This window comes from Macaca nemestrina, chromosome 3, assembly GCF_043159975.1.
Source record: "Macaca nemestrina isolate mMacNem1 chromosome 3, mMacNem.hap1, whole genome shotgun sequence".
NCBI lineage: Eukaryota > Metazoa > Chordata > Mammalia > Primates > Cercopithecidae > Macaca > Macaca nemestrina.
Window position 1 is genome coordinate 118,411,787 of NC_092127.1, and position 27,302 is coordinate 118,439,088.

At 36.0% G+C, this 27,302-nt stretch overlaps 1 protein-coding gene across 16 annotated transcripts in view; it reads right to left on the reverse strand.

Moving 5' to 3' along the window:
- Positions 1-27,302, reverse strand: part of LOC105463534 (clock circadian regulator) — a 120,534-nt gene that overhangs the window by 30,334 nt on the left and 62,898 nt on the right. For all 16 annotated transcript variants that reach the window (XM_011710685.3, XM_011710698.3, XM_011710690.3 and 13 more), the window contains 8 exons: positions 25,160-25,249; positions 22,378-22,437; positions 21,553-21,701; positions 18,706-18,797; positions 13,518-13,607; positions 6,740-6,860; positions 2,209-2,322; positions 1,953-2,071 (listed from right to left, as the gene is read on the reverse strand). In XM_011710685.3, coding sequence (XP_011708987.2) covers positions 1,953-2,071; positions 2,209-2,322; positions 6,740-6,860; positions 13,518-13,607; positions 18,706-18,797; positions 21,553-21,701; positions 22,378-22,437; positions 25,160-25,206 — 792 coding nt within the window. In that variant the 5' untranslated portion in view covers positions 25,207-25,249. The remainder of the gene's footprint in view (positions 1-1,952; positions 2,072-2,208; positions 2,323-6,739; positions 6,861-13,517; positions 13,608-18,705; positions 18,798-21,552; positions 21,702-22,377; positions 22,438-25,159; positions 25,250-27,302) is intronic.

Genomic DNA, 27,302 nt, shown 5'->3' on the forward strand with positions numbered 1-27,302 from the left:
TACCACAGCCTCCCAAAGTGCTGAGATTCTAGGCATAAGCTAAAATGCAGGCCCTTCTAAACAAGTTAATACATTTTACTTTTCCAGTACTAAAGAATGTGGTAATAAATAACCTTTAGATGCAAGATTTTGGGTGGGTACTTCTCACTCTACACATTTTCCATTCACACATGCCTATAAACACTTACTCAAAATTCAGACCTCTCTCCTGAATTACAGATCCTTATTTCCAACTATCTGAATGTCCTCACACATCTCAAATTCAGTATGTCCTAAAATAAACTAATTGCTTTACTCCTCACACCCAGTCACACAATCTTCCATATTATTCTATACATGTATGGTGGCCAGTTTCTAGAAATCTGATAGTTAAAACATACTTTCATTTTTACCTTTCACTATCTAAGTGGCCACTACTAAATCTTTTCCATTTCATCTAAGTATTTAAAAAATCAATTCCATCTCATCCATCTTAAGTGCATTGGTTTAGACCCCTGCCATCACTGATTTGCTACAGTGTTCACTAGTCTCCCTGTCCTTCAACTCATCTTCTCTTCTAGGGCTACAATTACCTTACTAATACTCAAATATTATATGACTTCCCTGCTAAAAAACTTTTAATGGTTCCTTGTGCTAAACTCTCTTCAGCATGGAGAAATAAACAAGAAATAAATTTTATTTCTGGTTTCTGATTACTTTTGTAGCCTTACCTCCCACTATCTCTTCCCCCTCCACACACTAACCCTAGACTCTAGTCATACTAAACAATGTATTCCATCCTGCCTCTGTGTCCCTGAATGACCTGCAGCACACTGTAATAGTTGTGAGGTTGGGCTTTGAGAAAAAAATAATTATTAATTAATAGAATCAAGTCCCAGTTTCATCACTAATAGCTGAGACTTTGGGCAAGTAACTTAACTTCCCTAAGCCTCTGTTTCCTTATAATGTAAAATGAGGGATCGTAATAGCATCTACCTTATAGGGCTGTCATAAGAATTAAATGAGATAATGCATGTAAAATATACAGCATGTAGTAAGCACTCAAACGTTAACAACTATTATTTCATAAGATTAAAACAAACAGAGCAAGACTGGTTTAAGATCTTCTAAAAATTCAGTACTTTGTCCTATACTAAGATGTCTCCCCAAATTTATCTGAGACAGTGAGACTCATCTCAAAATAAAATGCAAACACAGTTCACTGAAGTCTCGACCTCCTGGGCTCAAATGATCCTCCCACCTCAGCCTCCTGAGTAACTTGAGACCACAGGTGTGTAACACCATGCCTGGCTAATTTTTTGTATTTTTTGTAGAGATGGGGTCTTGTCATGTTGCCCAGGCTGGTCTCAAACTACTGGGCTCAGGCAATCCTCTCACCTTGCCCTCCCGAAGTGCTGGGATTACAGGCATGAGTTGCCTCGCCTGGCCCCGCCTAAATTTTAAATCTTAGCCTGGCTGCCTCTTTCCATTCAGTTTCTAGTGGTTGAACTATTTCACTTTTCCACTTCCCTACTAATCATCTGTTTGTGGGGCCCAGGAAATAAAAACAAAATACTTAATTTTACATTTGAAAAGGTAAGTTATATGTAGTAAAGAGTCACTTGTACATTCCAAATAAAAATTTAAAAGTGACCTTCTAAAAATAAAGATTCCAAAAACCTAGATTTTTGGACTTTCCCTTTTAATAATGAACCATACACAAAAGGATCCCAAAATCTTCCACAAAAGTGGGGCATATTGATATATAATAATCACTGGTTAACTGCAAAGGATATATACTAAAAAATTAGTTATACAGTTTAATGAGTGTCTTGATAACTTGTCATTTCAAAAGTATTATCATGCATATTTAATGACTCAAAGCCATTCCACCTCAATGTCTGCAGAAAGTTTCAGGCAGTTCTCAGCATATGAACTGCAATCCCCTTAGGGAAATAAAATTAGAAACATACCTTGATGAACTGAGGTGTAGCTAACCTGACAGTAGCTACAAAACAAACTCTATCTTCATAAGACGGCCTATGTGTGCGTTGTATAGTTCCTTCAAAACCATTGTGTGCTGAAGAGGATACTAAAACAATAGGGAAAAAGGTATTGTGAGTTATGCAAGCAAAACCTAGTTGTTACTGATATTCAAACATCTATGTCTTTAAGAGCATAGAAAAATAACAAGTTGAAACACATTGTGAGAGAAGCATTTTAACTCACCACTGTTTAAAGATTTGAAATTTCCTATAAACTTTACATATTCATAGGTAGATGGCTCCTTTGGGTCTATTGTTCCTCGGAGCATATGACAACAGAATTCTAACTGATTTTTTGCTGAAATAAAGAGATTTTAAAAATCACATATTTGTGATATAAAACAATGATATACCACATAAAATAAGATCATAAAAGTTGTGTAAGTTTACAACCATTATTTTCCCCAACAGAAGTCGTCAATGACATTTAGTTCATCAAAGCAGAGTAACTTCAGGACAGGACCTCACTTTGTCTTTAACAGGGAAAACAGATTTTCTGGTGCAAACAACTTAATGTTTTCCTATTTTTATCTATTCATCCTTTTCCTTCTTTACTTACTTTCAAAGGAAAGTTTTGCTTCATGTTCTAAAGCTAATCCTTCCATCTCTACTATTTATAGTCTTTCCTATTTTCTCTAGGACCCGGGCCACATCACTGTTCCTTATTCCTTGAGCATCTACACCTTTGGGTCCTTACTTTCTTTTTTTTGAGACAGCATCTTGCTTTGTCACCCAGGTTGGAGTGCAGTGGCATGATCACAGCTCATGCAGCATTGAATTCTTGGGCTCTAGTGAGCCCCCTTCCTCAGCCTCCCAAGTAGCCAAGACTACAGATGTGAGCCACCATACCTGGCTAGTTTTTAATTTTTTGTGGGTCTCACTATGTTGCCCAGGCTGGTTGCAAGCTTCTGGGCTCAAGCAATCCTCCTGCCTCAACCTCCCAAAGTGGTGGGATTATAGGCGAGAGCCACTGCACCTGGTCAAGGATCCTTACTATCTACTTTTAAATTTGCTCAGTCTTCCATCTCAAAGGAGTTTTGCTAATTATTTTGGTATTATCGATCTCCTTCCTTTTCATTATGGGCTCCATTTTCCATATATTCATTTCCCATAACTTCACACACTGTGGCTTTCATCCTTACACCTCTACAGCAATTATTCTTCTCAAGATTACTAACATTTGTATTGTTAACTTCAATGGTTTTTCATTTCCATTTCTTTAAAGTCATGCTTTGTCATTCCCACAGCATAAACTTACCTTCCTACCTTACTGACTACTCCTACATCTTCTGCTAATCCATTTTCACACTAGGGGCTTTCACAAAGGTTCTTCTGATCCTAAATCTCTCTCTCCAACTCTAGCATTTTATGTGAGACAAAGTTTCCTATAATTTGCTTTCAGGACATTTGTACTTGATGGTCCCATCAGTAACTTAAATTCAAAATATCTGAAAGTGAATTTATCATTCTTCAAGTTCCCTTCGTCTATGTATGCTTATTTCCCAAGTTAGGAACTATATCAATTTGGTCTCTTCTCTTCCCATCACAAGTCCCAAACCGAATCTGTCACCAAGACCTGCTACTTATTTCACAAAGGAAGCCCACCAATTTAGTGTAGTTGCAAATTACCTTGCATCTAGGTAACCGAAATATGTATTCATTATGCCTCCACATTCTGCCACTCTGATTCAGTCTTGCCTATTATTCTTAGACTTATAACTACTTTCACTGTACTACTTCAGTACTCAAGGACTAGTAACACCTTTCTTTGCTCACTACTTCAAGCTTATATTCTTCTGTTAACATCATCATAGATGGCTTTATCATCTAACCTAATAGGTTCAAAATTTAACTATCTTCAATATTCCCCATTGATGATTCTCAGTCACTTGGTCACCTGAGCCTATCACAACAAGTTCTATTGAGTTTACACACTTAACAGTCATATACTTTCCTCTCCATCCTTTCCTTTTTTTTTTTTTTTTTTTTTTTTTTTGAGACAAAGTCTCACTCTGTCACCCAGGCTGGACTACAGTGGCATGATCTCAGCTCACTGCAACCTCTGCCTCCTGGGCTCAAGTGATCCTCGAGCTCAGCCTCCTGAGTAGCAGGAACTACAGACATGTGCCACCACAACCCAGCCAATTTTTGTATTTCTCTTTATTGTGTACAGTGTTTCACCATGTTGCCCATGCTGGTCTTGAACTCCTGGGCTCAAACGATCTGCCCACCTTGGCCTCCCAAAGTGCTAGGATTACAGGCATGAACAACTGTGCTCAGCCCATCCTTACTTTTATTGCTAGGATTATATGGTTTTCCTTTTTGTCTCCAGTCTGGTTCTTTTAAAAATTTTCTACCTAAGTGATTTTTTTAATCTCCCAAACCAGATGATGAAAGTGGCAGCAACTTTTATAAGCAAGGTACTGCTGCTCTCTCTAGGCCAGAGATGCTGGTGAAAGATGCTTCCACTGCAATGAAGACCTGGACCTCCATGACACAGAATAGCCGTTACAGTTATAGTTACTGTACCAGGCAGCAGGGCCAGCTTTGTCATCAGAATGGTATGATCCATAAGATCTCTGGTTGTGTTTAACTGAACTCTAGGAATGAAACTGAGGAGTAACTCCATAAAGCTATCACTTGATTTGTATAGTACGAAATCTGCAGGTCAGGTGAGCACAGCCTGAGTTGAGCCACTATGACAGAGAAATCCAGGGCTCTTATTCAGCTCTCAGACTCAGAGCCTCTTTATGAAGCAGAAGCCACGCAGGCCTGGGGTAGGCAACCCACCGCTGCAAGTTTTCTTCCTAGCCTTCTCCAAACAAACTTTCCACTATTTACCTGGTTTTCTTTCTTTATTCTTTTTTTTGCAGACAACAAAACTACCCAAATCTCCTTCACTGGCTCTCTACTCTGTAAAAAATAAAACTCAAATTCCTTAGGATGAACTATAAGCACCTTTATAATTCTTTCCTTATTCCTTCTCTCAACACAAATTACACCACCTGTACCTCAACTTCATTATGGCCAAAATGACCTACCGAATTTTCTAAGCAGTTTTCCCTGTGTTTTAACTTGTGTCTATTCTTTTGGCACGAAACTTTCTTTTTTCTGGGGAAAGAACTCTTCTGTATATCACTTGTTTAACGAGGAGATCAACAAGCCATTTAATTAAGACTTTTCTTAAGTATTCTTGCCATTTTCATTTCTGTTCTTGGAAGCAGAAGCCTAAGCTCTTTCTGCAAAAGGCTTTTATTTAGTTCTCCATCCAATTTTATTCTTAGTAGGGTCTTCAAAGCAAACGCCTTCTCCTTTGTCTTCCTATTGCTATCTCCAAAGGGTTCCACCTTTCTTTTCTTTTTTTTTTTGAGACGGAGTCTCGCTCTATCGCCCAGGTTGGAGTGCAGTGGTGTGATTCTGGCTCATTGCAACCTCCGCCTCCGGGGTTCAAGCAATTCTCCTACCTCAATCTCCAGAGTAGCTGGGACTACAGGCACGCACCACCATGCCTGGCTAATTTTTGGTAGAGACAGGGTTTCGTCATGTTGGCCAGGCTGGTCTCAAACTCCTAGCCTCAAGTGATCTGCCCGCCTCAGCCTCCCAAAGTGCTGGGATTACAGGCGTGAGCTACTGGACCTGGCTGGGTTCCACCTTTCTAATTCTTCTCTCCTCGTTCTATATATTTACCTCAAGCAATACCATTCCATCCATGGCTTCAAATACTAATTGTAGGCATCTATTATATCCAGCCTAAATCTTTCTAAGTACCAGACTAGAGTGGCCTAGTAATGGTCAATGTCATATAAACTTGGTTTTAAAACAAGGCTTCAAATGAATTCTCCAAGTCTAGTTTTTCTCAACTCTCGCTGAAAGGCCATCCACTCTTATCAAAGTTATAGATACATACAAATTTGTGGGCGTATGTGTATCTTAATTTTTAGACAGTATGCTATAGAATTTGAGGATTCAAACACAAAGAATCTTTAAGATAATGTATTAGCAGATGAGACACATTTAAAAACAAAGAAAAAGGTGATTCAATAAGGTATCTAATAGCTAATGGCCAAATATAGTGCTGTAACAATTCTGGATTTTATACAGGGTAATATATGAAGAAAATGAGGTACTCTGGTGAAATCAATTTGTCAATGGACCTAGTAGAAATGCCTGATTCTACCATAATATGTTGTTTCTTGATGGTGAGAACTATTTTCACTATTCTTGATATTTTTATGATACAGCACAAGTGCCCAGCAAATTAGATACATCTAACAAATGACTGTTTAATTAATAAAGTAGATAATTTATCTTTAATAACTTTAAGAGAAACACAGAAATTTTTTCCAATTGGTTAACAATGGTGAAAATCAGAAAGTTTAATTTTCCCTCATTAAATACAGTAAGGTTTTATTTATAAATTAGTAGCAATATATTGCTAGGTCTCACTTTTGCATAAAATACAGCTTTGTGGCATAATGGGAGTCCAGGATTTATTATAACAAATAAGATGGGATTTCAATATACTCTGAAATAGATTTCAGATTTTTAATATGGACACAATTTCATCTTATATATATTTTAATATTGAAAAAGGACCTAACAGGGCATATGGAGTAATGCTGTATTTAAAGAAGTCTGTATTTTTCATAAACTTGCAAAAGGATAGTGCTACCAAATATAACATTTGACTTTTTTGCTTAACAGCTACTACTTACATTTTAAATATTCTGGGGTTAATGAATCACTTTCCAGCAGATGAGTAGAGAGTATTTTATAAACCTCTGAATGTTCCCCTTCTGGGATAAAATTAAATATACTTTGATCCACAAGATCAGACTGAAAAGAAAATTGTTAAAAGTAAAATAACTTTAATGATTCAAGAGACAATTGTTTTAAAAGTACATAATCGCTATTAAACACAGAAGTTAGCTTTCAATTATCTGTGAAAACCAACAAATGTCAAGTTACAGACCAAATCTCAAAAACCAGATTGAGATGATACTAATGTCATCTAATCCATGACCAGTATGATCCTGAAAGCCTGATAAATTATTTGCAAAGCTGTGTTTCACCAAAACATTTTGAATATTTCAAAATGCAATGTGACCAAGAGAGCTAATAAGAAAAATCTCTGGTGACAAGTCAGAGCCTTAACATGTATTCAAACCTATGGTAAACAATGGTGGTATATCCTACTATAAAGGACTAGGCACAAACTAAATAAAGAGGAGATTTTGCTTTGGTGTGATTTCAGTTGTCCAATGTGTTCTTTACTTCATCTTTTCCTGGCATTTATCCTACATCCCATTGTACAAAAGCCTTATGTTTAGTTATCCCCCCTCAAAAGGACACCTAATATGTTAAGCATTATAATCCTTGCTAATATATAGCTTTAATCGTGATTAATCATAGCAATTTGACAAACATCAGGTTGGCTACAACGTGCCACAGCTGTGGAATCAAAGATGAATAAGATAGTTCTGATACGTAAGTACCATTGATAACAAAACTTCCATGACTTTACATTTGCTACTATGCATTCTACCTGGTTTCCTGCATTTCAAACTGCTCTGTGGAATCCTAGGGATACTGAGACAGTATCTCAAGGACTGTAAAGGTGGGACTAGAGGTTGGGGAAGTAAAAAGGAGCTGTGAAGCAGGGCTCAGGGTCCTGCCCCTGCATTAAATTAAAGCAGTTCTACTTTTTGTTTTTATTTCACGCATCTGTAAAGATTTTGTTTGAAGAGCTCCACTACTTTAAAATAAAAAACAAACAAACAACAACAAACAGAGGCAGTAAGAATGGCGAGAGGGTGTTGTATTAGGTTGGTACCATACTTTTACTAACAAAAAATGCAATCACTTTTGTACCAACCTAATACTATTCTTCATATAGGCCACACATTCCCATCATTTCTTGTCTTTTCTCTAGCCCTCCAAGCCCACTCCATGAAGTGAAATGACCATCCCCTTCTTTACATATCTGTATCTTTCACCTTTCAAAGACCAGTTCAAATTACTTCTTTCAAGAAAGCATTCCCTTAACACCATAATCCACATTAAAAATAAAATTCCTTTAGTATTTATTACTTGTATCATTCATTTCCCATTTAGCAGAATTCAGCCAACTATGGATCAAAACTATTCAGGAAAAAAAAACAAAAACAAAAACAGATGGTTGTGTCTGTACTGAATACGTGCAGACATTTTTCTAATCATTATTCCCTAAACACTGTAGTATAACATATATTTACATAGCATTGATATTGTATTAGTTATTATAAAATAGAAATGATGTGATGTAAATGGGAAGATGTGTGTAAGTTACATGTAAATACAACACCATTTTATTTATGGGACTTGACCATCCATGGATTTTGGTATCTGCAGCGGGTGCTGGAACCAATCCCCCATGGATACCAAAGGATGACTATATTTTAATGTCTATGCCCTGATGTCCTATAGGTGAATAAAAGGGCCTATCTCTTACACCTTTATCTTTCTCACTTCCAATCAAGGAACATTAACACCGTGCCCTGTGTTTAACAGTTATTAGTACAATAACTGATTTTAGACTAAGGAGGTATTTGATAATGGCTTATAGGGTAACCACCCCAAAAATATATCTATATTTCAATAAAGGATTTTTCTGGAAGTCTGAAAAGCCTCTACAACTAAAGGAGTAGTGAACTAAAAATTCATGCATGGCTGGGTGCAGTGGCTCATGCCTGTAATCCCAGCACTTTGGGAGGCTGAGGCAGGCCGACTGTCTGAGGTCAGGAGTTTGAGACCAGCCTGGCCGACATGGAGAAACCCCGTCTCTGCTAACACAAAAATTAGCTGGGCATGGTGGTGTGCACCTACAGTCGTAGCTACTCGGGAGGCTGAGGTAGGAGAATCACTTGAATCCAGGAGGCAGAGGCTGTAGTGAGCTGAGATCCTACCACTACACTCAAGCCTGGGTGACAGAATAAGACTCTATCTCAAAAAATAATAAATAAAAATTCAGGCCTGAATAACACAAATGCTAGAAAGTTGCCTTCTATTGACAAAATAAAGAATCAAAATACAATAGTACACGATATTGATGCGAAAAATAATATGGTTCGGCTGTGTCCCCATCTAAATCTCATCTTGCTGTTCCCATAATCCCCATGTGTCATGGGAAGGGCCCAGTGGGAGGTGATTGAATCATGGGGGAAGATACCTCCATGCTGATATTCTTGTGATAGTGAGTTTTCCCAAGTTCTGATGGTTTTGTAAGGGGCTTTTCCCCTTTTTGCTCAGCACTTCTGCTTCTTGTCGCCATGTGAAGAGGGACGTGTTTGCTTCCCCTCCACCATGATTATAAGTTTCCTGAGGCCTCCCCAGCCATGCTGAACTGTGAGTCAATTAAACCTCTTTCCTTTATAAATTACCCAGTATTAGGGAGTCCTTTATAGCAGTCTGACAACAGACAAATACGTCGTCTTAATAGAAAAACATGCTACCAATTTGAAATATTAATAGGAACTAAAATTTTCATTTTTGAGAATGATTATAGTTTTCTACTATTATGTTACTAACAATTTCTACTACCATCAGTAAATTATGATGTGACCTATCTTACCCTTGTTTTTCCATCTATAACTTCATAGGATGTTTCATATTCATAGAGAAAAGAAAATGAATGGCTGTATCAAGAGTAGTAGGATCACAAGCAATGCCTCTCCCAACCACTCTGCCTCTCCTGCCACTTTAATAGGTGTCAAACTTTCCATTAACCACTACACTTAAAATCTCTAAATGAGGCTGATCATACTTTATGTGGCCATACATCCACTCAGTTCTCAAACACAATTCAATAGTAAGAAAAGAAAATGGTAACTACTTGGATCTTTTTATCTCCCTTACTCGTTTCATGAAAAGGAAATATAAGTTCTGCTGATTTACTTATATGACATAAATCAATAGCCTTTCTGTTTTTTTCTACATTAGCTCAACATTACCATTTAGTGATTGGATGACACAATTTTTTAAAATCTAGAAGATGTTAGTAACAGAGGAAACGGTATGGGGCACAAGGGAACTCTCTGTACTACCTTGTCCATTTTTCTGCACATCTAAAAATGGTTCTAAAATTAAAAATGTTTTTTAAAATATCCAGAAGAAAATGGGAAGGTGAGAGTGTTTTTATTGAGGGAAGTGTTAATCGAACACTTCGATTCCAATGAGATCTATCACGTGTTGTCTATTTCAAAAGGGAATTAAACTCACTAAAGATTAGAAAGGGATTTTTTAAAACAGCCAAATCAAGTAGCATACTCATCTTCATACATTCAACAAATAATCACTGAGTGGCTCTCCAAGAAACTAGCTAGCTCCTCTGGATACAGAGATAAAGTTCCTGCCTGTAAGAAGCTACAACTACCATAACTAGCCAAATAAACAGAAAATTACAATTCTCTGTATCGTGACAGTAGTACATACAAGGTAACAGTAGAACAGAGATGAAGGACATCTAATTCTGAATGAAATTCGAGCAAGTGCCAAGAAGCAGACTTTTAGAAAGTGCAAAAACATTGCAAACGATGCTCTATGACTAGATTAGACAGTTTCTGTAAACATGACAAAACCCAATACAGTTATATATAGTTTAAAAGCATGTAACTATACTTTTTTCAAATTACTTAAACATTATCTTAATCCTATAATGGGATTCTTTCCCTGGGTTTTCTTGCTATGAAAACATTTTCTTAAGTTGTCCGGAAAATTTAGTTAATCAGTCTGTCCTTTTTTAAATGTTGGGCTTATCCTACTATTTGAGCTTACTAGAAAATAAAGCCCCAGAAGAGTAGTAAAGTAAAAGTTATTTTCTGTATGAACCAAAGAAATTAGCAAATTATTTACTGCATGGCTTTCATCTTTAAAAAATGCCCTTTTAGAGCCTGGACTTTTAAGTGCTAAAATCCATTCATTCTCTTTACAAAATATGAAGTATCAGAGTAATCAAAGGGAGAGAAATACCACTTTTCAATATCTCTTGAAAGAGACATTTACAAGCAGAATTACTTTACCCTGTTACAGAGATAAGTTACTTTTTAAAATTTTTTTGTAGAGACAGGATGCTTCACTATGTTGCCCAGGCTGGTCTTGAATTCCTGGCCTCAAGCAATCTTCCCACCTAGCCTCCGAAAACATTAGCATTACAGGCATAAGCCACTGCACCCAGACATAGAGGGGCATTTTAAGAGTAGTTTATAAGTAACTTCAAAATATTTATACCACGAGCTCCATCTTCAGTAACATTACATATTAAAAACTGAAAATTCCCCCCAAAAGCCTATCAGTTGTGGCACAGCACCTAGCTCAGTGTCTGGCACAGAGTAGATACTAATAAATAGACATTAGAAAAAAAGTAAGCACACAAACCAGGTATTCACCATCCTAATCAAACAAAATACACTTTTCTAATTCTTTATCCTTTTGGTCATATAGATAATAAATTAAAATATGGCCAATATGACTTTATCAGTTCAAAGTCACACAGCATAAAAAGTTCTGTATCTATTTTTAGAGCGTTTTTCAATAAGTAATTCTATTGAGAAAAATATTTACGAGTTGCCCTAATTGCAACAAGTATCTCAGCAGAAATTCATTCTCAAGACATTCTCAGTGATTTAACATTTTCAACAGGCTGATTAAAATGGAAACACTAAACAGTTAGCAATAGAATAAAGAACACAGGAAGAAGAGAGGTCAGATAAAGTGGTACGACCTTGTATTGCATTAACAATGTTTCGGTCAACAATAGACTGCATATATGACCACAGGTGGCCCTAAGATTACAGTGGAGCTGAAACATTCCTACTGTCTAGTGATGCCGTATCTGTTGTAATGTCATAAATCAATGCATTACTCATCCTTTGCACTTGTGTTTGTGGTGATGCCTGTGTAAACAAACCTATTGTGCCACCAATCATATAAAAGTTTAGCACATAAAATTATATACAGTACATATGTACATGATAATAAACAATCATCTACTAGTTTATGTATTTACTATACTTTTAATGATTTAGAGTATTCTCTATTTACTTTTTTTTTTTTTTTTGAGATGGAGTTTCGCTCTTGTTGCCCAGGCTAGAGTGCAATGGCTCTATCTCGGCTCACCGCAACCTCCACCTTCCAGGTTCAAGCGATTCTCCTGCTTCAGCCTCCCAAGTAGCTGGTATTACAAGCATGCACCACCACGCCCAGCTAATTTTGTATTTTTAGTAGAGACGGGGTTTCTCCATGTTGGTCAGGCTGGTCTCAAACTCCCAACCTCAGGTGATTCGCCTGCCTCGGTCTCCCAAAGTGCTGGGATTACAGGCGTGAGCCACTACACCTGGCCTTATATATATATTTGTAAGTTAACTCTAAAACAGCATCAGGCAGGTCCTTTAGGAGGTATTTCAAAAGGGTACTGTTACTATAGGAGATGACAGCTACATCTTTTTAAACAAAAATGTTTAAAAAGTTAAAAAAAAAAGTTTTTTAAATAGAAAAAAGCTTTTGAAATAAGGATATAAAGAAAGGAAATATTTCTGTACAGCTGTATGATGTATTTGTGTTTTGTTTTTTTTTTTTTTGAGGTAGGGTCTTGCTCTGTCACCCAGGCTGGAGTACAGTGGCACTATCACGGACGGCCCACTGTAGCCTTTGCCTCCCAGGCTCAGTGCAATCCTCCTACTAGAGCCTCCTGAGTAACTCGGACCACAGGTGCATACCACAACACTTGGCTAATTTTTATCTTTCTTTAAAGATGGGGTTTCACCACGTGGCCCAGGCTGGTCTCAAACACCTGAGCTCAAGCAATCTGCCAGCCTTGGCCTCCCAAAGTGTTAAGCTAAGTGTTACTACAAGATTTAAAAAGTTAAAAAAAAAAATTTAAGTTTACACAGTTAAAAAGTTACAATAAGCTAAGGTTAATTTATTATTGACGAAAACATTTTTATATAAAGAAGCCTAAGTGCACAGTGTTTATAAAGTCTATAAAGGTGTACAGTACTGTCTTAATCCTTCACATGTACCTTTTCTATGTTTAGGTATTTTTAAGCATATAGATACTTATTGTGTTACAATTACCTATAGTATTCAGTACAGCTGCATGCTGTACAGGTTGGAGTCTAGGAGCAACAGGCTACACCATATAGCCTAAGTGGGTAGCAGGTTATATACATCTAGGTTTTTATAAGTATACTCTATGGTGTTCACACAGTGACAAAAGTACCTCAGAACATATTCCCGTTATTTAGTGATGCATAACTGTAGTTGAATATTAAGTTACTACAGATTAGTTATGACTGAGCTTTGAGAAAACACATGCTAAAACAAAGACATACTTACAGCTCTTATCCCTACCCCTTTAACCACTGTTGTACATTGCTCTCAAAGTCCACTTCCTAGTGCTTTAGAATATTTAAAATAGGCATTTTAATAAGAAGTAGATTGTAGGATCTTTATACTTACTGGTAAATGTTCAAGTAATGAAGTTACACTCTCAGACACATATATTATGCTTCCATCTGTCATGATTGCTAAAAAAAAACCATCAAGAGCCTGAAATTAAACATAAGGATATGTTAAATGAAAAGAAGAAAGTATTTCACAGGACAGAAATAAAAATCTGAGATAAATGACAAAGGATTTAATATGGAAACATCCAAAGTTCTGTCAAAATATAATACTAGCTTTCCCCCTTTACAATACCTTGGTATGTATCTTTGTTCATTTTTAAACGCTTCTAGAGAAAAAAAGTCTCTCTCTGGCCATCTATTGGACAACTGGTCTCTAAAAGATAGAGACAATGTTCTACCTTCATCACTAGGTATATTACATGATCCAACCATGTATATACAGTATCATGGCTTATTTGAAGATGCTGACATCTCCAAAGCACACAAGACATCAAAATGTTTTGTAGGCACACAAAGGAACACATTATTATCATGGATATGTTAACACAGAGGTGTACATTTGAAGTTTAAGGAGATATATGGAGGATAAAGTAAAAGGGAGTAGCAGGAAATTAAGGTGAAAAATTAGGCTGAGTTCATATCATAAAAGGCTTTGACATAAGAATTTTATTCTGCATACAATGGTAAGCCAATAGAAGATGTCAGGGCAGGGAGCTGTGCTTCAATAAGAGTAGTGTGGAAGCAGGGTGTTAAACGGATTTAGAGGGAAAAGAAAATTCAGTTAGGAAAATCATAGTGGCTTTTGGAATAATTAAGTTAATGGGAATCTCAATGAAATCAGTAGTATTAGGAATAAAGAAAGTACTTTGAGCAAGCATTGAGAAATGTGAAGCTTAATTTCAGAAGAGAAGTCAGAGCAGGGAGTACAAGACTTAATAAAAAAGCAATTTTGTACTTTATACACTACAATGTATTTTCATTTGAGAATCCTAGGCACAGAAGTGACAGTTGAAGAAATGAGATCTACAAAAGACAAATCCTGGAAGAATTATCTACATATAAGGGATGAGGAAGAGAAAAAGGTCAGAGAAAATAACAGAGAAAGCTGGGTACAGTGGTTTACGCCTGTGACAGGAAGCCAATTTGGAAGCCAAGGCGGGAAGATCACTAGAACCCAGGAGTTTGAGACCAGCCTGAGCAACATGGCGAAACCTTGTCTCTGAAAGAAAATTTAAAAATTAGCCAAGTGTGGTGGCACATGCCTATGGTCCCAGATGCTTGGAGGCTGAGGTGAGATCACTTGAGCCCAGGAAGCAGAGGCTGCCATGAGCCATGATCATGTCACTGCACTCCAGTCTGGGCAACAGAGTGAGACCCTGCCTCAAAATAGTAATAAAAATTAAAATTACAAAAAAGAAAATGATAAAGACAGAATATGCTGTCATCAAGGAATCAATTGAAGAGAGAATGACAAAGTGAAGAGGAGAGGAATGGTTTGGTATAAAATGAGATAAAATAAAGAATAAGAATGAGAAATGAATGTTGGTGATTTTCAAAAGGTTATGTTAACAGGAAGGCAAGTCAGACTAAAATGAGTATAAAAATGAGTACAAAATCAGAAGGCTATTACAAGTCATTCATTCATGAACTTTAGAAGGAAAGAAAAAAGCAAACAGTTCTAAGGGGGTGAAGTATCAACAGAAGGCATTTAAAAAAAGAGCAAGTATATTTGTAGTCAAAGGGAAAGGAAGATCCAGTGGAGAAGAAGTAGAAGATACACAGCGGAAAAGATACTACAAGAGGGATTCTTCTATTAAAATGGTTAACACACTAAACTCTAATTCTTGTTTAATTAAATGGCTCTCGAAAAGAATAGTGACCTCTGGTAGGAACCATGTATATCTTATTAATCCTTGTATCTACAGCACTAGTGTAGCACAAGTAGAAGTACTTGCAGTATATAATTTATAGAGCTGGGAGTTAGAGTAACCTTCCCTAACTCTACGTAATTGATGAATATATAGAAAATGGTACCCTCCCCCACGTCCACTTCTTTTGGGAAAGAGATCTGGATATCACAAAGAACTTATTTGAGTAGATGCCTATCTTTTAGAATGGCTCAAACAAATCCAGTCTTTGCTAATATAGAAGTAGAAATCTTGTCATTCGAGCAAATTCATGAATTATTTTTTTCAACCCTTTAGTACCATAATGCCAGTATTATTTCATAATAGGGTCAAAAGCAGATAACTTTTCGCCAGGCTCACGCCTGTAATCCCAGCACTTTGGGAGGCCAAGGCAGGTGAATCACCTGAGATCAAGTTCGAGATCAGCCTGGCCAACATGGTAAACCCTCGTCTCTACTAAAAATAAAAAAAATTGCTGGGCACGGTGACACATGCCTATAATCCCAGCTACTTGGGAGGCTAAAGCAGCAGAATCACTTGAATCTGGGAGGCAGAGGTTGCAGTGGGCAGACTGTGCCACTGCACTCCAGCCTGGGAAACTGAGTGAGACTCCGTCTCCAAAAAAAATAAATAAATAAGAGACAGTGTTCCTCAATTTCCCCATCTGAAAGCAAGAAACAGATACTATTGTCTACTTTATAATACTAGCTATTATGACACATAGATACTAGTGTTTACTTCATAAGAGTGTTATAAGGATTCAATGAGCTAATACATAAAAATTATTCACTTATTTTTCTGATTTAAAGTACAGGTTTAAATGTTTATATTTATACTCTAACAAATTTTCATATGGTAACATTTCTGCTGAATACATAAAGAATCACACACAATTAACTGTCCCATCTAAAATACAAACAGAAAAATAACTCAATTTGCCAAATACCTTGCTTCAGACTTGAGATGTGGCCATAATCTATTTATACAGGCATACCTTGTTTTATTGTGCTTCGCTTTATTGAACTTCAGTTACTGGGTTGTGTTTTGCTTTTTGTTTTTTTACAAAGTGAAGGTTTGTAGCAACTTTGGGTCAAGCAAGTCTATCAGCATCATTTTTTTCAATAGCATATGTTCACGTTGTGTCTCGTGTGACATTTTGGTAATTCTTGCAATATTTCAAACTTTTCCCATTATTACTATATCTGTAATGGTGATTCGCCCACATAAGATGGCGAACTTAAATGTTGTGTATGCTCTGACTGCTCCACCAACTCACTGGCCATTCCCCCATCCCTCTCCCTCTCCTTGGAGCTTCCCATTCAGAGACACACAACAATATTGAAATTAGGCCAATTAATAACTCTACAATGGCCTTTAAGTATTCAAGTGAAAGGAAGAGTCCCTCATCTCTGACTTTAAATCAAAAGTTAGACGTGATTAAGCTTAGTGAGGAAGGCATGTCGAAAACTGAGACAGGCCAAAAGCTAGACCTCTTGCAACCAAAAAAGTAGCAAAGTTGTGAATGAAAAAGAAAAGTTTTAGCAACTACATGTATGCTAAGAAAGTGAAACAGCCTTATTCCTGATATGGAGAAAGTTTGAGTGGTCTGTATAGATGATCAAACCAGCCACAACATTCCCTTAAGCCAAAGCCTAATCCAGAGCAAGGCCTTAATTCTCTTCAATTCTGTGAAGGCAGAGAGAGGTAAGGAAACTACAGAAGAAAAGTTCGAAGTGAACAGAGGTTGGTTCATGAGGTATAAGGAAAGAAGCCATCTCCATAACATAAAAGTACAAGGTGAAGCAGCAAGTGCTGATGTAGAAGCTATAGCAAGTGATCCGGGAGACCTAGGTAAGATCATTGATGAAGGTGGCTACACTATATACCAGAGTTTCAATGTAGATGAAACAGCCTTCTATTGGGAGAAGATGCCATTAGAACTTTCAAAGTTGGAAAAGAGAAGCTAAAGCTGGCTTCAAAGCTTCAAAACACAAGCTAACTGTCTTGTCAGGGGTAAATGCAGCTGGTGACTTCTAAGTTGAAGCCAATATTCATTTGCCATTCTGAAAGTCCCAAAGCCCTTAAGAAGTATGCCCTATAAATAGAGCAACAAACCCTGGATGACAGGACATCTGATGACAGCACATCTGTTGACAACATGGTTTACTGAATATTTAAAGCCCACTGTTGAGACCTACTGGTCAGAAAAACAGATTTCTTTCAAAATACTATTACTCACTGACAATCTACTTGGTTGCCCAGAGTGCTGATGGACATGTACAAAGAGATTAATGTTGTTTTCATGCCTGCTAACACAACACCCATTCTGCAGCCCATGGGTTAAGGAATAATTCTGACTTTCAAGTCTTATTTAAGAAATACATTTCACAAGGCTACAGCTCCCACAGATAGTGATTCCTGTGATGGAACTGGGCAAAGTCAACTGAAAACCTTCTGGAAAGAATTCACCCTTCTAGATGGCATGAGAACATTTGTGATTTATGGGAGAAGGACAAAATATCAACATTAACAAGAGTTAAGAAGTTGATTCTAACCCTTGTGGATAACTTTTGAGGGGGTCAACATGTAACTGTAGATGTGGTGGAAATAGCAAGAGAATTAGAATTAGAAGTGCAGTCTGAAGATGTGACTGATTGCTGTAATCTCCTAATAAACCTGAACTGATGAGGAGTTGCTCCACTGATGAGTAAAGAAAGTGGTTTCTTGAGATCGACTCTACTGATGAAGATGTGAATATTGTTGACATGACAGCAAAGGATACAGAATATTACACAAACTTAGTTGACAGAGCAGCAGCAGGGGTTGACAGTACTGACTAATTTTGAAAGAAGTTCTACTCTGGGTAAAATGCTATCAAATAGCATTGCACGTTACAGAGAAATCTTCTTGTAAGGAAGAATCAATCGATGTGGCAAACTTCATTGCTGACTATTTGAAGAAATTGCCACAGCCATCCCAACCTACAGCAACCATCACCCTGATCAGTTAGTAGCCACTGACACTGAGGCAATACCTTCCACCAGCAAAAAGAATAAGACTTGCTGAAGGCTCAGGTGATTGTTAGAATTTTTTAGCAATAAAATATTTTTAAATTTAGGTATGATCAATTTTTTTTATATAATGCTATTACACACCTAATAGACTACAGGGAAACAAAACAATTCATGTGACTCATTTTATTGAAATATTAGCTTTATTGCAGTGGTCTGGAACTCAACTTGCAATATCGCCAAGGTACACCTGTATATTAAGTTACCCGGTGATTTCTTTTTTGAGGAAAATAAAACTTTCAAAAATTAAATCTGGACATACCTCTAACATTAATTGTGTAAACTCTTCATTACTAAGGAATGTAGGTTTCCAGTCCTGTCGAATTTCACTAGCATCTGACTGTGCAGTGATTTCTGTAAACAGATTGACATATTAGTGGCATACTCCAACCACCGGAGGAGTACAAAAGTCCTACAAGTTGTCTTCTCTCTTCCCAGTCTAATTAAAGATGACAACCATAGGCATTAACATTTATTGGGTAGATATCAAAAGGTTCAGGTTTTGGTGTGATGAAATATTTGAGATAACATGGCAAGTTATCTCCTTGGATTTGGTCTCTTGGTGATACCAGTCTCTTTAGTTTTTCTCTTGGCGCTCTGTTATGTTGCTGATGGGCCTGAGATTGCTTCCTATTTGACACAAGGACCAAACAAGATTTTTGCTCCAAGAATTTTGAAGACATTCTTTTTTTCCTTTTCCTTCCCTTGGCATTCAAATAGCAATGTCTACAGCAGCATTAGGGAAATTAGCTGAAAAAGGCCAAAGAGGTCACTCGGTTTGCTTTCAATACAGAAGGCCTTAGCTGCCTACTGCTGGGCAAAAAGTTTTTTCCTAATCTTAAGTGCTCCATCTTAATTAATCAAAGAGACTAAATTACTATTTTGCACAAAAACTTTACTACAATAATACTCCCACAGTGATTTTTCTTAGTGTCCTCTTTGTACAATAGTAGATAGCTGGTCAAAAATTTGGAGATCCCTGCTGTGGGACATATATTTGTAACAATTATTACTATTTTATTTCACTACATACTTCTAATAGATTTAGTTATGAAAAAGCTATTAATAAATGATGAAACCTAGTAACACATTTTTTCTACTTTTAAATGTAGACATATTAAAACAATGTAGACATATTAAAACAAGCAGGCAGAATAAAAATCTATGTCATAGACCATATTCTACAAAATATACTCTACTTTGTAGTAAGTATAAGCTAAATTCTGATTTTATCATCAGATACAGAAATACAGCATACTGTCTAATAAGTTAGCATATTAGAAATGCCTGTAGTGAAATATGAAGAGTAACTAAGAAGTATAGCTACTAAATGTGTGGAATATAGTGCTTTTAAAATTCATATCAATTATATACATTTGGGAAAAGGATTTAAACCCACAAATCCAATCAAGTTTCATTAAACATAGGCCTATTTTAGGATGATATGTATATAAAATCCTTTCACCTTAACAGAAATACTACTTTTGTGAGAATTATGTATCTGATTTTGAAAAAACAAATTACCTAATGCCAAAATTCATCCTCTATTGTCAGGGGGAAATATATGCATTTCATTTCATTCAACAATCATTTATTGAACTCCTAGTATTTTCGGACTGATTTCAATGAGTGTGCCATTTAACAGGCACTGAGGTTAGTGAGATACTATTTGTAGAGGTAAAATGTGATGATAGTGGTGGCAATAAATATTGACATATTTACAAAAGAATCAACAGAATTTGGCAACTGTGATATGGCGCTAAGGAAGATGAAAAAAAATCCTAAAATATTTTCAGGTTTAAGTCTTAGGTGACTAAAAGGCCGGTAGTATAAAAATGAAAAAAGGCAAGTTAAGAGAAAGAGGTAACTTGACATAATGAAAATAAATTCAATTTTAGATGCACTGAGTTTGAGGACATGCAAAAGAAAGATCTAGAAGTTATCTGGAAATACATGGCTAAAATGTTTGCATCTAAAAATAGAAATCTGGTAGTTTAATAGAGACACAATAGCTGAAGCTATGGAATGAGAAAAGCAAGAGAATGTACAGAAAGCAAGAGAACAAGGATAAGACTTAGGAATGTCACATTTAGAGGGTAGAAAAAGAAAGAGGAAAGAAGTTAGTTTCAGTTAGAAAAGGGGAGGTGAAAGTACAATATAAGGGAAGCCCAAGGGAGGAAGGATAAAAATTTCCAGTGCTGTAGAGATGCAGAAGAAGATGAGGTATAAGAAAAAGCTATTGCTTTATTTGGGGATAGGAAGATAATGTCATAAGTGAAATTAACAAAAACAGTTTCAACGAGTGGTGGAACATAAACCAGTCTGGTAAGGCATTACCAACTGAGCTAGGCAGAAGTAAAACAGAGGCACTAATTACTAACTGTCCTGACTTTAACAGTTTCATTTGCATTTGAAAAAGGAAATTTCCTTCTACAGGTTTTTTTTTTTTAATCTATTATCTGTTACCAAAATACTTAATATTCTTTAAATTTTCTTTTCATGACTCATTTGTCAAGATGATTTTCTTCTATTAACAAATACTTTATTTTATAGTGTTGATTTACTAGATATACATTGAAAAAACCTTTTAAAATGACATATAAGAACTTTATATTATCTAGCTTTTTCCTTTCTTTCAAATACACCCATAATTTTCCAACACAAACATGCTTCAGTGACAATGAAGTCTCCCTGCTTCTCTGCTTTTGCACATATTCCCTTTGTGTGACATGCTGTCTTCCTTAATCTAAAAGACTCAGTTGAAAAATCAACTATTTTTAAAGTCTCCCTGATACACTCTTTCCTGTGTTTTTGCTGCAGTTTACAAGCACTACTCATATTTGTAATTATGTGCTTACATGTTTGTCTGCCCTAGCTTGACTTACTTGAAATTCAGGACAGTTACGCTGCATCATGAGGATTTATCATGTAGTAGGCATGGAATAAATGTTTGTTGAATGAAAGAATGAACATATTAGGAAATCTTTTAAAATGCAATTGATTTCTCTCTCTTAAAAAAGCCAAGGAAGCATCCAATCTTAAGCATCTCTGCCAAGATTCTAACTAATGCTTTGAGAGTCTGTTCCATTATACAAAGTTAAAAATTTACCTTTATGTTTTCGTAAAAAATCAATGCTTTTCTGCAGAACAGTGGATTTGTCCATCTTTCTAGCATTACCAGGAAGCATGGATCCCAGTTCTTTAATGAGAACATTAAATTGATCTCTACGTTTCTTTTCAGATTTGTTTCTAGATACTCTGATGAAATGAAAAATATGCATTTTTTAAACAATCCATTTAATTACACAAGTAGTTTAATACAATGTTGAGACATGACACAACACGTACTTCTATCAACATAGATGGTAACAAGTATCTCCCAGGTTACCAACAATATACAGTTAATTTGCAATAATTTTTCAGCTTAGTTTATTACTAAAGAAAATTTTACAAATCATGCATTTGACATACATGTTTTTACGAAAATGCCAATAAGAAAAACTGCATTCAAATCACAGGTTTTATTTAATCTAACACTTCCAATGATTGTTAACTTATATGGTTATTATAAATACATGTGCTAAATGAATAATGACTGCTATTCTATGTGAAGCAGTAACCAGTAAACAAAGAGCTATTGAGAAAAATAAACTTGATTATTTATAAAACAATCATTTTATGATACCTGTAATTATCTGCTTTGGGAAGTCAGATTTTCTAATTCAGTTTCTGTTTAAGCAAAGCATAATACTTTTCCAAAAGGTCAGAAGATATTTAATTTATAAACTACATACCAATATTCTAAGTTCTTCCACCTTGCTAATATATCTAAACTCCTAAAGCAGATAGCTTTTGGAAATCATTAATTCACTATTTATTTACCATTATATTTATTATTCACTTATTTACTATTTTACATCTCTAATCAAACTACCTTTTTGCTTTGTCCTTGTCATCTTCTTCCACCAACCCATCAAAAATACTACTGTCATCTCTAAAAGAAAGCGGATAGAGAAAATAAGAGCAGACTCGCTAAGCAACAGCAATACTAAAATGACATGTAAATCAACTCAGTTACAACCTAGAATTTTTGTAAAGTTAATGGACTATAAAATTCAAACTACTAACCTATTTCCTAGTAAACATTTGAAAATCAAAACTCAGTAATAATTATATTTATAAGTTTATTACATATATAAATTGTAAAAGTATTTATACTTAGCTATATTATGAACACATTACACTAAACAAGAATTTAACCAGTTTAAATATCTTGTTTCAAACTTTTAGTATAAATCAGTAAAAACTTACAGAGAGTCAGTGTTTGCCATTATATAAAATTATTTTTGTTAACTATAACAGCATAATTTAAATTTTTTCTTACTTTATAAAACCACAAATTACTCATAAACATCACAATCTAATGCATTAACTTATATTAACACATTTCATTCATTTACTAATTCATTTGACAAATATGTAGTAGCACTCATGTGCTCTGTTCTGGACATGTTTAGTAAACAACGAACAAGACATTTAGCTGCTTTCCTACAGTTTTTCCTTTTTTTTTCTTTCTGGAGACAGTGTCTTACTCTGCTGCCCAGCCTAGAGTGCAGTAGCATGAACATGACTCACTGCAGCCTCAACCTCCTGGGTTCAAGAAGTCCTCTTGCCTCAGCCTCCTGAGTAGCTGGGACCACAGGTACATGCCACCATGACTGGCTAGTTTTTTTAAATTTTTGTAGAGACAGGGTCTTGCTATATTGACCAGGCTGGTCCTAAATTCCTGGGCTCAAATGACCTTCCCACCTCAGCCTCCCAAAGTGTGATTACAGGTGTGAACTGCCATACCCATCCTTATTTTCCAATAGATAGAAACAAGTATAAAAATGGGTGATGAGTTTTAATTTTTTTTTAAAGGGGTGATGTTTTAGTTACTAGAGTCTGAGTGGTTAGTGGGGGACATGTGAGCTAGGATCTAAGTGACAACAAGGGGCTGGCTATGGGAAGATGTAAGGAAAGACCATTCCTAAAAAATAAAATCAAGAGCACTGGTGGCTAACTCAACCCTAGGAGCAATATTAAAGTTTCTGCTGATTTATGAGGTTTTATATAAATTCACTATTCACTCCTTTAGCCACACCTTTCTATGGCCTATAAAGGCCTATGTGCTATAAAATGGGGTCACTATTGAGATCACCTGTAACACTTGTATCATGGTGGAGGTGTATGTATGAACTTTGGGGATTCCATGTATGCCTTGAAATTTATTAAAAATTTTTGTATGTACATGAATTTTCTGAGGACAGAGTTCCTAACTTTCATGACATTCAGAGATAAGGAACCCATATTAATAATCACTGCTTTATGTCTGAAAACACAAAGGTCATCCCTAGATGTCATACTATCTAGAATGGGAAAAGCATAATGCCAAATTCATATTTTATCTGTCAAAGGCAGTGAAGAAATATCCTTTCCAAGGAAAAGACTATCATTAATTCTGCCTGTAACTATGGCACAGTTCAAAGCTATGGCCATGGGGCAGGCAGGCCTCTTTAAGGAAGTTTCTGGCTCCTCAGACCTTAAGTTCTGGTAGAGTATATATCTTTACTATTTAGCTCATAGAAAGGGAGAAAAGTTGTCCCCAGATGTCAGAAGTCACTTCTGTGTACAAGTCTATGTGCAAAACTCTTCAAGAATCCCCAATGGATGGAGCACCCAGAACAGTGCAATAAAAGCATAACAACTTTAATGTCCAAACCAACACAAGTAAAAATTCAGGTATCTTACTAGCTATGTGACTTTAAACAATTATTTAACCTCTCTGACCTACAGTTTTCTTATCTGTAAAATCTTACGTAATTATTGAGGTTAAATAACATATAAAAAAGTATTCTGTACATTTGCTGTCAAAGAGTAGATGCTTTAAAAATGTTATTGGATTATATCAAATTTAAGATATTATTGACTGTTAAGATCACCACTATTTTATGTGCCCTTAAGAAAAAAAAGAGTGCTACCAATTAAATTATGATAAGAGATGTTAAAATGTAAAAAATAAAGACAAGTCTTTTCTTTTCTACTTTTACTTTAGGTTCCAGGGTATATGTGCAGGTTTTTCACATGGGTAGACTGCATGTCGCTGGGGTTTCATGTACCAATGATCTCACCACCTAAGTAGTGACCACAGTACCCAATAGTTTTTTTAACCCTCTCTGCCCCCTTCTACTCTCCTCCAAAAATTTCAAGTATTAAAATCAAAGGAATATGGAGATTTACCCTTTTCCCAAGAGTAAGATGTAAAGATTACAATTTTAACTAATGAAATCCTAATTATAGTTACCTCTTATCAGTCACAAATGCTAAGATGCTTGAAGGGATGAAGTTAGATAAGAAGAAAAAGGACTCTAGAAGGTTCCAAGGAAACATCTGCAACTGTCAGAATTTCCTTCAGAGCAGCTATGACCAAATCACTCAAAATTACAGGTCAGGACTCATTTAAAACACACAACCCATATGTTGCTGACTTTGGCTCTAGAAAAATATTGATATACCTTACTTTTTTACACTATATTTGTTTAATACAGAAACTGAATGCAACAGTAATTATGTTTAGGCATAAAACTCCTTCTATCAATATTATATAGACCATCATTCTAATAGTGCATTTTAAAATAACGATATATAACTTAAAATAAGAGTCTTCAAAAACATACCTGTCAACAATCGAGCTCATTTTACTACAGCTTACGGTAAACAACATAACATACTACGTTTTCGTCTTGTAGTAGACATTTGTACTTCTCCTTATGTGAAAAGAGAAATATATGGTCATTAGTTTTCTAAAAATCTTACTTCCACAAAGTTATCCTGAGAAATACTATATGTTATCACAGAGACTTCAAAACATTTTGTTTGTACTGAAGACTAGAACATTATCTTCAAGCAAACACCTATGGCTGAGGTACATTTGAGGCTTTTTCTCCCCTCCTAAAAAACAACTACAAGAAAAAAAGTAATTCAGGCTCATATAAACTTTCTCTTTACTATCAATCAAAATAAAACAGACATTCTCAATATTCAGTATATATTTGACTATATAACTACAAATAGTCTGTAATAACACCATCTATTCAGCAATAAACATTTGTTGAAAGCCTATTTTCTGCTAAACAGTACAGCAGGCTTTGAGTACACAACAGTGAAAGACACATTCCCTGCAGGAAAAACTGCAATTGAGCAGGAAGATAGATATCTAAATAATTATAGTAAGAGGTATAATGAAGGTATATACTGTGTAATGCTATCACTGGGCAAGGAACAATTATATGTACCCATGGGAATTAGAGGGGGGACACAAGAGGAAATATTCTTCATGACAGTAAGTCTGTCAGGAGTCAAGATTCTTTTTAAAGCAAATATGGTGCAGGGACGGGCAGCATCACCATCCTCTGAGAGCTTGTTTTCAAAGGCAGAATCTTGGGCCCTATCCCAGCCTTAACAACCAGAATCTACATTTTCACAGGGGCTCCATGTGATAACTTCTCACTTAAGTTTCAGAAGCAACAGGCTGAAGGACAGAAACAGGTAATAGGTGAAAGAATTTTAAGCTACAAGAATGGCAATTTGTAAAGGCACAGGCCTTAGTGAGACAAAAGAATATCGTATTTGAGAAACTAGGAGGTTTAGCATTTTCCTTATGAAAAACCTGGCATGTTACAATTTAAAGTTTTAATTATGAGACCATAAAGTGAGAATACAAGTGGTAAACTGGCAAAGGCAAGTCAAGTACAGGAGAGTCTTACTATAAAGAGTCTCATACCGAATTGAAGGAAGTAAAACTTACTGCTTTAAAGCTGGATCACAAGCCTAAAATTTGTCTCTTTATATTCTATAGGTTGAGTATCCCTAATCTGAAAACCTGAAGAGCAAAATGCTCCAAAATCTGAAAGCTTTTGAGCATCAACAAAATGTTCAACATTCAAAGGAAATGCACATTGGAGTATTTCTAAACCAAAGAAGATTAAAGATATTACAAGAACATGAGATTCTAAACATTCGGTCACTGTTTTTAAATGCACCTTCATGAGAGGAAAGGAGAATAACCCTGGTAACATTGCTGCATTGCCTGTATGGTTACGGCTGCAGAAGTAGAACTGTGAGGGGCTCAGAATATTTTTTTTTCTTTTTGTTTTTGAGATGGGGTCTTACTCTGCTGCCTAGGCTAGAGTGCTGTGGCATGATCATAGCTCACTGCTGCCTTGAAATCCTGGGCTCAAGCAATCCTGCCACTTCAGCCGCCTGACTAGCTGGGATTACAGGTACTCGCTACCATACCCAGGACTAAGAGTTTTTAAAAGAAAATGAGTGGCAGAGTCAAAGATAGAAATAATAAAATAAAAAGAACTAACACCAGAATGAAATGTTGTGATTTCAAGTGTCTGAGGTAGTATCAGCAGATGGAACACAGAACTACAGAATTTTAGAGGTAGAAGAGAATTTAAAGACCACCTAAGTACATCCCTCTGGTCCAACAGACATATTTATCTTCATGGTAAAAACTGAGGCTGATTCTATCACTAGAACAAGAAGAATAGTATAAAAGTAACAGGGCAAATTTCAGTGAATTAAAAAAGAATTATTAACAGTAAAAAGTTTAAAAGGCCAGATCTGAGCCTTTTAAGGCACCCAGTAAGCCATCAGTATGGCTTAATTATCAAAAGGTAGAAAATAAGACAAACTACCAAAAAAAGGGCGGGCGGCGGGGGCGGGGGACTGGCAACGCCAAGAATTAAGGGTTATACTACAGGAAGAGCCTTGCTGACTGCGAGAAGGGTGAATCTAATATAGTTTAGAAGA